The 10,981-nt window shown below is 30.4% G+C and overlaps 2 protein-coding genes across 3 annotated transcripts in view; one reads left to right on the forward strand and one right to left on the reverse strand.

Moving 5' to 3' along the window:
- cts12 (cathepsin 12) overlaps positions 1–3,996 on the reverse strand; it is a 9,193-nt gene extending 5,197 nt beyond the window's left edge. The window contains exons 1-2 of the mRNA XM_016462193.1: positions 3,880–3,996; positions 2,173–2,315 (exon numbers count right to left, since the gene is read on the reverse strand). Of these exons, the coding sequence (XP_016317679.1) occupies positions 2,173–2,179 (7 nt within the window). The 5' untranslated portion in view covers positions 2,180–2,315; positions 3,880–3,996. The remainder of the gene's footprint in view (positions 1–2,172; positions 2,316–3,879) is intronic.
- An 80-nt stretch (positions 3,997–4,076) lies between these two features.
- Positions 4,077–10,981, forward strand: part of ankrd29 (ankyrin repeat domain 29) — a 7,610-nt gene continuing 705 nt past the window's right edge. The window contains exons 1-9 of one of the 2 annotated variants that reach the window (XM_016462248.1): positions 4,077–4,215; positions 5,117–5,227; positions 5,311–5,409; positions 8,105–8,203; positions 8,281–8,379; positions 10,187–10,285; positions 10,396–10,494; positions 10,616–10,711; positions 10,792–10,890. In XM_016462248.1, the coding sequence (XP_016317734.1) occupies positions 4,204–4,215; positions 5,117–5,227; positions 5,311–5,409; positions 8,105–8,203; positions 8,281–8,379; positions 10,187–10,285; positions 10,396–10,494; positions 10,616–10,711; positions 10,792–10,890 (813 nt within the window). In that variant the 5' untranslated portion in view covers positions 4,077–4,203. Of the gene's footprint in view, positions 4,216–5,116; positions 5,228–5,310; positions 5,410–6,432; positions 6,576–8,104; positions 8,204–8,280; positions 8,380–10,186; positions 10,286–10,395; positions 10,495–10,615; positions 10,712–10,791; positions 10,891–10,981 lie in introns of those variants that run through there. The other variant, XM_016462249.1, reaches the window with a different exon arrangement.

Below are 10,981 nucleotides of genomic sequence, written 5' to 3' on the forward strand. Positions count from 1 at the left end.
CTAAAACGGCTCGTTCTAACACGCCCCCACATATCTACCTCACTATGTGGGAAGATTTGCATAACGCCGCCCAAATGTTCACGCAAAGAAAGAAGGCGTAACTTTTAGTCTCACTGTAGTTTTGTTGACGCTGCAGCCATGTCGTGAAGACGCTGTGTGCTTCGTTGTGAAAGCGAAACTACTTTGTTTGGTCTTCCAAAAGAGGACGATATCCGCTTCGTCATGCCTAGAGCGGATCTGTGCTGGTCGCTGACGGAATACATCAACTTTCACCGTGGACGAAGCGGAATCCAGCCCGGGGTCATTACATGTGGTTGCCGCTCATTCGCCGGATCCGCCGGGCGCGCTGTTCTCGACCCCACCGCCTCAGCTCACTCTAGCCCGACCTCAGCTCACTCTATCCCGGCCTCAGCGCACGCTAAGCCGGGGCTTCCGCTCATGCTAGGCCGCTGTGTTTTTCGTTGTGAAAGCGAAACTACTTTGTTTAAATAATGTTCTTTTTAGCAGCATCATATGACCCCTTTAAACAAACATTAGCTTTATCACTTTGGATGACCTAAAAGCTTTTTTTTTGTGGTTGGTTGACAAACAAACAAACAAATAAGAATAGTGAGCACAATTAAGGTTCCTTTTCAAGTTTGAAAAAAAAAATAAAAGAACTAAATTAACATAACTAAAAATGTAGTCATTTTTAATAACTACATCTTTATTTTTCTGAATCCTGTTATAATATTTACACAGGTCTAAAACAAACATATGATTATTTGCTATATCACTTTGGATAACCTGAAAGTAGAGTTTTAATTAATTTATTTATTTTAGTTCTTATTCTGAGACTGATTCACTTTTACAAAAATAAATAAGTGAACAAATATATAAATAAAAATAGAGAGCACTAAATAAATAAATAAAGCAAAATTTAGAAAGACATAGTTGGAAAGGGTTGAAAAGAAAAACGAAACTTTGAAAGATTTTTTTTTTCGTAGGCTGTTTAACTTTCACAAAAATAAATAAAAATAATGAGCACAATTTAGGTTTAGGTAACTTGTGGTTTTTTATTTTATCACTTTGAATAACCTGAAAGTTTGAGTCCCCCCCCCTCTCTTATTTGTTAGACTGATTCACTTCTCTTAAATAAATAAAATAAAATTAATTTTAAACATTAGCCCAATTTAGGTTACATTTTTGTTTCAGCAATTCAATTTAAATAAATATTTAATAAATATTTAAACAACTAAACTTGTTTATAATATTTAAAAATGTGATGTGACATGTGGCCAAGTATAGTGACCCATACTCAGAATTAGTGCTCTGCATTTATCCCATCCAAAGTGCACACACACAGCAGTGAACACACACACACCGTGAACACACACCCGGAGCAGTGGGCAGCCATTTATGCTGCAGCGCCCGGGGAGCAGTTGGGGGCTCGGTGCCTTGCTCAAGGGCACCTCAGTCATGGTACTGAAGGTAGGAGAGAGCGCTGTACATTCACTCCCCCCACCTACAATCCCTGCCGGTAGTGTTGAAAAAATGTTGTCTTTATCACTTTAAATAACTTTAAAGTTTGGTGTGTGTGTGTGTAAAGTTCTTATTCTTAGAATGATTCACTTTTAGACTGATTCTTTTACAAAATAAATAATTCAAATAAAATTGGAAAATAATTATTTAAAAAAAAAAAAAAAAGCCCAATGTAGATTACATTTTTGTTTCAGCAATTCAAATAAATACTTAACATAAATATTTAAACAACTGAGGTTGTTTATAATATTTACACCGGGTCTAGAATGAGCACTTTATTACTTTGTTTAACTTGAAAGTTTGTGTTTTTTTTAAGTTCTTATTTTTAGACTAATTCAGTTTTTCAAAATAAATAAATAGAGCCCAATATAGGAAAGATTTTTGATTCAGCAATTCAATTTAAATAAATGTTTATATATGCTATTATATTTATAACTGAATATTTACACAAATATTTAAACCACTGAACTTGTTTATAATATTTAAAACAGTATGTTTTTTTTTTTTTTTGTCAAAAGTATTAGGTTTTATTTTTGGTCCAGCAATTGAATTTAAATAACTAAATATTGCACATAAATATTCAAACAACTGAACTTGTTTCTAATGTTAACACGAGGTCCAAAACAAATGTGTGTTTCTTTCCAGACTTACCGAACATGTTGCTCTGCAGGAAGTGTGTGTCTGAGTGTTTGGAGTGCCGTGTGGATGAAACTGAAGCATGTCTTCTGTGTTATATACCATCAGGCTGAAGGTGTGTCCATACTGTTAGAACTTGCTATACATACTATGTCATCCTGCAGGAGGAAGCCACTAATTAACAAGACTTAAAACATTTAACCCTAACCAACAACTTCACCGAAATCACCGACACTGCAGCACATCAAGCTTTCCGAAACGTCGTCCTAAGAAATCGAATGTGATGCTTCATGTGACATCTTTTCGTTCGTTATTGAATATTTAAATGAGGACTGAGTCAGCAGTGTTTGGATGCCTGACGTGTTTTGTCTGACTTGATTCTTGTTTGGAATATAATGAACGTACTACTACAGACATTATATCCACAAAGTATAGTCCAACCAGAGCAAGGCCTTTATTACGGGGGTGACTGCTGAGTCATCTGTCTTTCTTCATCTCACTTAGCCGTGTGCTCTTCAGTGCTGTCATAATGCTGTCATAATTTACCCCTGTTATTACACTTCATCCCATGATTGCCTCTGCAGCTCATATTTTGGGGCTTTTCATTATGCACAGTCTGGAACAAGTCAATAGCCTTGCAATTTGCCTTATAAAAATTACTTTGGCTTATTAAACAAAAAGATTAGTTTGTTTTGTGCTGTAGCCTTTATTTATATATAGACTGTTTTTATATTATGCATTTATATTATTTTTTACACTATAGCCCATAATATATGTTTATTGTATGTATATATTTTATTGTATGTTTATACTATAGACTATAGCCTATATTTGTAAACTATAGTGAATAGCCTTTTGATTTTCACTTAGCTGTATGAAATATAAATAATAAATATAACTACATTTTTTTACTATAGCCTATTTAATATATATATATATATACACAGTATACATATATATACATATATATATATATATATATATATATATTCACTATTTTCCTTACCAAATTATTTTGTCGTATTAAATAAAGATAAAAAAGACTATATTTTTATACTATAACGAATAGCCTTACAATTTTCCTTACAAAATTAACTTTAAAATCTGAAAATTATGCATCATTGTATTAAATATACACAGTCTACATATTATATCAAAAGTGATACAGACCCCACAGAAAATGTAACAATATTTAGTTATGTTTCAATATGATCAACAACACTTTGTTTGGTAAACAGTCAAAGCCTTTTGTAAGAATTATCAAAATATATAATAGAACCCTTTAAGTAAAATAAATAAATGTTGTGGCCTTTTTGTATAGTAAAATAACTCATAACACACACACACACACACACACACATACATATATATATATATATATATATATAATGTATGTTGGGTAGTTTAATTACAAATTGTATTCCATTACTGATTACAGATTACATGATAAAAATTGTAGTTACTTTTTTACCTAGATTACATTTTTACCTAACTTATTTTAAACTTACCATTAAATGTAGCTACCATATTGATATTAAAAAAGCTAAGAGAAAGAAAATATATTCAATTATTTGTAATCAACTTCATGAAGTACATTAAACATTACATTACCCAAAGAACTGCAGTGGGTTTGTGAATAAACATTATTAATGTAGTCATAAACATGTCAAATAAATTACTTTGAATCAAAAACAATCAAAATAAAACACTTGACTCACTTACCTTACTATCCGTTCAATTATAATTATAATCGATTAGTTAACTAATCATTCAGGTCGGTTTTGTGAACTGGTTGAACTGATTCATAGGAAAGATTCGACTCATACGAACGATTCATTGACGAATGAAGAGAGAGAGAGAGAGAGAGAGAGAGATACACACCAGGGAATTCGTCTCTCGCTCCTGTTGGTGCTGTTTTCCGTGAAGCAGTCGCTGCGGTAAACAGCGCTCGGTCAGACCTGCACCGGGATGAACGCGCGCTGCGGACGGACATTATAGAGAGCACCGCGCGAACCTGCAAGATGAGGCACGAATGAGATTCACAGCATGTCATTTAAGGTAAACATGAACATTTGCTTTGGTAAAACATTAACTGTGTAATCTAAAAATGCATTAAGACGAACACTAATAAATGTGTGTCCGAATAACGATTTAGGAGAGTTTTTCTCTCAGTCACGCAAGTCTGTATGGCCTTATGACGAGTGTCCGCCCACCCCCACAGTTTTAAAAGTCACCATGGTAACCGTAGTTGCTAAAATATCTTATAATAATAATTTTTCATTTGAAATTAATGCTATTTTATATATTATATTATATTATATTGTAAGCTATAACTATTATAGACTATAAACTATTACTATTTTTTCTTAAATTTTTTTCTATGAATTGTCTTATTTTCCTTACAAAATTAAAATAATAAATATAAAAACATTTTTTACTGTCATTTTGTTTAACATAATGCATATCCTACACTTTCGATTTAATGTGTATTTGTTTTGATGTAATATATTATTTTATTTTAAATTGTTTATTTAAATTAAAATTGTTAATTACATTTAAATTAATGTTATTTTTATATATTATATTTTTATGCTACAACCAAAAAGGTTTTCTATATTTCGTAATTACTTATTAAAATCATTACTGCTTAAAATGTATAAATAATAATACATTTATTTAAAAAATAATAAAACCTGCTGACGTCGTAGAAACTAATTGTTAATTTGGGTGTTATTCAATTCAATTACTTATTAATAATTTTTTTCTTTAACAAACCCCTAATGATATTTTATTCAGCAACACTTCTTTGCTCATTTTGACCCTGTTGCATAAGAAGATTTATGCTGATATCCTTAGCTAACATTGTAATATAAACTGTATTTAACCATGTTAATGTCCACATGAGGTAATATTGTGATCTGTCTGTGTTCATGTGTTTCTGTGTTTGTGTGTCTGACAGAAGGAGACGCCACTGGCTAACGCTGTGTTTTGGGCAGCGAGGAAAGGAAACTTGGCTTTGCTTCAGCTGTTGTTGAACAGCGGCCGAGTGGATGTCGACTGCAAAGATGGAGTACGAGCTTCTTCCTTCCTTCATGCTTCACTGTTCCAGTGATTGTATGGCATATGATAATGCTTTCTGTGTGTTTCTGTCAGTACGGCACCACAGCGTTAATGGTGGCTTCATACAGCGGTCATTATGAGTGTGTCCGGGAACTCATCATGCAAGGTGCAGATATTAATCTGCAGAGAGAGGTACTGATGCGCTTAGATTGCTGTTATAATGGACTATTTCTAGAGTGTTTGTAATAAATTGGTCTCATATTATTAAACTTACACATCTTCACTTCTTAAACTACAGGAAAATATCCATCTAAACATTTCAGCCTAACTATAAGATTTTATTTATTTGGATGCAATATTTTTATTCTATTTAGTTGTAATTTAGTTTATTATGTTTGTTTTGATTGTATTTAATTTGATTTTGTTATTATTGTATTTATTGATGTATTTAAATGGCATTATATTTAATATAATGTTATTTTAATCTAATGCAGTAATTAATTAATTGAATTTAATTGTTATTATATTTTATTTGGATATTTCAATATTATATTTATTCATTTTAATTTTTCATTTAATGTAATGTTATTTTAATCTAATATATTTATTTTATTAAATTTATTGTTTATGTTTTCCTTCATTTTGTTGTATTTTTATTTTATTCAATTCGATTTTTTTATTATATTTATAATAAAATATTTATTATATTTAATTAGATTTTTTTAATTTAGAAATTTATATTTATGCATTTATTTTTAATTATTATATTTATGATAAAATGATATTATTTATTATATTTACTTGGATTTTTATGTACACATCCATATGATATTTATGCATTTATTTTTAATTAATTTTTAATTTCTTTGTTTTTATTTATGTAACATTATTTTAATCTAATTAAATGATTTTATTTTATTTGTTGTTTATTGATTTATATTGTTTCATTTTAATTTAATTAGATGTTTTTTATATTTGTTAATGTATTTATATTTATTTAATGTTGTTTTAATCGAATATAAATTCATGTTTAGTTTATTTTTTATTTTGTACTATTATTTATAATAAATAATTTTGTACTATTCTTTTTTTTTTTAATGATTTGTCATTTTGTTTAACAGACTCATATTAACAAACTCTTTTAATTCATACATTTTTTATTTTAATTAAATTTTAAGTGAATGTTATTTTTATTTTTATAGTTCACTGTTCCAGTGATTGTATGGCATATGATAATGCTTTCTGTGTGTTTCTGTCAGTACGGCACCACAGCGTTAATGGTGGCTTCATACAGCGGTCATTATGAGTGTGTCCGGGAACTCATCATGCAAGGTGCAGATATTAATCTGCAGAGAGAGGTACTGATGCGCTTAGATTGCTGTTATAATGGACTATTTCTAGAGTGTTTGTAATAAATTGGTCTCATATTATTAAACTTACACATCTTCACTTCTTAAACTACAGGAAAATATCCATCTAAACATTTCAGCCTAACTATAAGATTTTATTTATTTGGATGCAATATTTTTATTCTATTTAGTTGTAATTTAGTTTATTATGTTTGTTTTGATTGTATTTAATTTGATTTTGTTATTATTGTATTTATTGATGTATTTAAATGGCATTATATTTAATATAATGTTATTTTAATCTAATGCAGTAATTAATTAATTGAATTTAATTGTTATTATATTTTATTTGGATATTTCAATATTATATTTATTCATTTTAATTTTTCATTTAATGTAATGTTATTTTAATCTAATATATTTATTTTATTAAATTTATTGTTTATGTTTTCCTTCATTTTGTTGTATTTTTATTTTATTCAATTCGATTTTTTTATTATATTTATAATAAAATATTTATTATATTTAATTAGATTTTTTTAATTTAGAAATTTATATTTATGCATTTATTTTTAATTATTATATTTATGATAAAATGATATTATTTATTATATTTACTTGGATTTTTATGTACACATCCATATGATATTTATGCATTTATTTTTAATTAATTTTTAATTTCTTTGTTTTTATTTATGTAACATTATTTTAATCTAATTAAATGATTTTATTTTATTTGTTGTTTATTGATTTATATTGTTTCATTTTAATTTAATTAGATGTTTTTTATATTTGTTAATGTATTTATATTTATTTAATGTTGTTTTAATCGAATATAAATTCATGTTTAGTTTATTTTTTATTTTGTACTATTATTTATAATAAATAATTTTGTACTATTCTTTTTTTTTTTAATGATTTGTCATTTTGTTTAACAGACTCATATTAACAAACTCTTTTAATTCATACATTTTTTATTTTAATTAAATTTTAAGTGAATGTTATTTTTATTTTTATAGCCTATTTTTTCTGTAGATTATTTTTCTTTAGTGAATAGCCTTTTTATAGCATATATATATATATATAATACAAATCAAAATGATTAAATATACAGTTTGTATAATATATCAAGAATTTTAACAATACTTAGTTTTGTTTTAAACAAAACTGCTGCTATTAAATAGCCAGACCCTTTTGTAATAATTAGCGAAATATTTAATAAAAACCTTTATAAATAAAAAAAATTATATATAAAAAATTGTTTTTATTAAATGTTATGTATTATTTGAATATTTATGTTTTCTTTTACTTTTTAATTTATTGCATTATTTTGATCTAATGTAATCTGTTTGTTTGTTTTGTTTCTTTATATTCCTCAGCAGCATTTCTGTTGACGTCTCCCTAGCAATAAGCAGCAGTGAAAGTTATTTCTGTCTGAGCTGGAGTGTCAGGTTGTTAAGATGACTCCTCAGAGGTGTGTGTGTGTGTGTGTGTGTGTACATTAGTGTGCGGCTGCTGATGATGTCTCTGTTCCTCAGACAGGTTCCACCGCTCTCTTCTTCGCTTCACAGCAGGGCCACAATGACATTGTCAAGCTCCTGTTTGAATTTGGAGCGTCCACAGAGTTTCGGACAGAGGTGCGCTGTGATTGAGATCTAAACGAGACTGAGGTATGCTGTGACTGTGAATAAATGGACTGGTTTGTGATCTGCAGGATGGCGGCACGGCTCTCTCCGCGGCCTGTCAGTGCGCTCACTCCAGAGTGGTGGAGACCCTTCTGAAGAACGGCGCCAGCGTCCACGACCAGCTCAATGTTAGTCAGCTCTATTCCTCCCATGAGGCCTAAACGCCTGATGCATGTTTGTGCCAGCTCCTCTAAGGTTTCAGTGTTTAGACTCTGCTCTTAAGACACAGGTTAAATGAAAACATATCCTTGGGAGACAGCAAATATTTTCAAATAATTTGGTGGAAATATTTTAGTAGTTTTAGCACATCTTGCCAAGAATTTCATTGCATTTATTTAAAATTTATTTTTATTTAAAGGCACAATATGTCATTTTCGCTGCTAGAGTGCGCGTATTCAAAATAAACAAAGAGACAAAGGCGTAGTTTGATGACACCGTGACAGTGTGGAATCATGGGAGTTGTGGTCTTCATCCTCACAGCCGATGCAATCCAGCGGGACTCGGGCAGAAATCATGTTCATGGATGAGCTAATGATTTGTTAACGTAGGAGAATGAAGCAGGGTGAGGCTGAAAGCCGTCAAAGCGAAACAAGGCCACTGAACGAGCGTGACACACGGCTCGAAAGCAGCAGAGCTTTTATTATGCCACAGTCGACCGCTTCCGCTCCTTCCGGTCGTGCGTATGTGGGGGAAAAAACAGCGCTGTTTTATCATACTAGATACGTTTGAAAGTTCTGTTATAATGCTACTCTGTGCGGTCATCACCGGTCTATTAAAACGCACAACATATTAAAGCGTCTTTGGTGTTCCCATGTTTTCTACAAAACAAAAAAACAGAAATCGAGAGGTTATGACGTCTTTTTCAGGCGACACAATGACACTATGGAAACGGTCCGTGTCACTAGTTAAAATTGCTTATTTCTCTGGATTTAAATATTCTTCGAAACATTTGGGATAATATAAGTACACAAGTCAGCAAAATATATAACACTGTTCTAGTGGTTTTTGGATATTTTAATAAAAAAATCTTACATATTGTGCCTTTAATGTCTAATTTTGTTTTTCATTTAGTGTAATGTTATTTTAATCTAATCTAATATTTATTTAAATGTATTATTTATTCATTCATTTAATTTTTAATTCATTTTTCTATACTATTATATTCATTATTTCTTAATTTATTTTGAATAGATTATTGTTTTATTTAATGTTATTTTAATATTGTGATTTTTTTATGTTTTATTTTATTTATTTTTTTTTGTATTTAAATTGATGTTTTTTTAATTATATTTATTAATTTATTTTGTTATGTTATGTAATGTTATTTCAGTGTAGTGAAATATTTATTTATTTGTTTGTTTTTTATTTTGTCCTATTCCTATTTTATTTAATTAGGGTTTTATGATCTTATATATATATACAAAACCAGTCTTAAGTCACTTGGTGTAATGCCCCTGTGGACTGTTTGTTGTGGTTTCTTCCCTTTGTGTTGGTTTAGCCCGTCTAATCATTAGTTAATCACCGTCATTGTGCTCACCTGTCTGCCTCTAATTATTCACCCCATATTAGTTCCTGTCTGTCTGAGCATTGGTCCAGATTTTCAAATAGTTGTAGCCTATCTCGGCCAAATATGGTCATATCCTAAAAAAAATACATCAGTGGAAATCTTATTTATTCAGCTTTCAGATTATGTATAAATCTCAATTTCAAAAAATTGACCCTTATGACTGGTTTTGTGGTCCAGGGTCACATTTGTTAATTGATTCAGAATTAATATTATATTTATTATTCATATATTTTAATTTAATAATTTTTAATTCATTTGTCATTTAATGTAGTGCTATTTTATGTATGAAAGATCATATTCTTGTACATCTTGTCTATTGTCATATTCTCTAAATACCATTTTCATCATACACATCATCTCTGTTTCAGGATGGTGCGACTGCCTTATTTTTGGTGTCCCAAGAGGGTCATGTGACCGTAATACGGCAGCTTTTGTCATCCGGGGCTAAAGTCAATCAACCGCGAGAGGTCTGATTTATACTCATGGCTTATGCGCAGTTTGGTTTTGATTAGCAGTGTTTGGTTTGCTATTATGTATTTCATTGTGTTCTCCATGTTGATTGTGTTTTTTGGGTCAGGATGGCACAGCTCCGCTCTGGATGGCAGCCCAGAGGGGACACAGTGAGGTGGTCAAAGTTCTGCTGCTACGAGGTGCAGACCGTGACGCAGATAGAAAAGTATGTTAAAAAAACATTTATTTTATTTTATTTTTAGTTATTGTTTTGGCAGGTGGAAAAGAAGCTTATTAAAAGTGCATGAAATGGTTTGTTCTGCTGTCTCTGGTGTTTCTGGCTGAAGGACGGCTCCACGGCTCTGTTCAAGGCTGCACATAAAGGCCACTGTAACGTCATTGAGGAGCTCCTCAAGTTCTCTCCTTCACTCGGCCTTCTGAAGGTACGGCAGCATCATCTGACGTCCAAAAAGTCCAGAAAGTGGTTCAGTTGTGACTGTGTGTGTTTTGTCCTGCAATTTAGAATGGTTCTACAGCTCTTCATGCTGCCGTCATGAGCGGGAATCCAAAAACTGTCAAACTTTTGCTGAAGGCAAATGCTGATCCAGCTTTACCCAACAAGGTGAGTTTGAGACATGCAGATTATAACATATTAATTCACACATTGATTTACATCAATAAATTACACAAATATTATTTTAATATATATATAT

The sequence above is a fragment of the Sinocyclocheilus anshuiensis genome, unplaced genomic scaffold (genome assembly GCF_001515605.1).
Source record: "Sinocyclocheilus anshuiensis isolate Anshui unplaced genomic scaffold, SAMN03320099.WGS_v1.1 scaffold560, whole genome shotgun sequence".
Taxonomy (NCBI): domain Eukaryota; kingdom Metazoa; phylum Chordata; class Actinopteri; order Cypriniformes; family Cyprinidae; genus Sinocyclocheilus; species Sinocyclocheilus anshuiensis.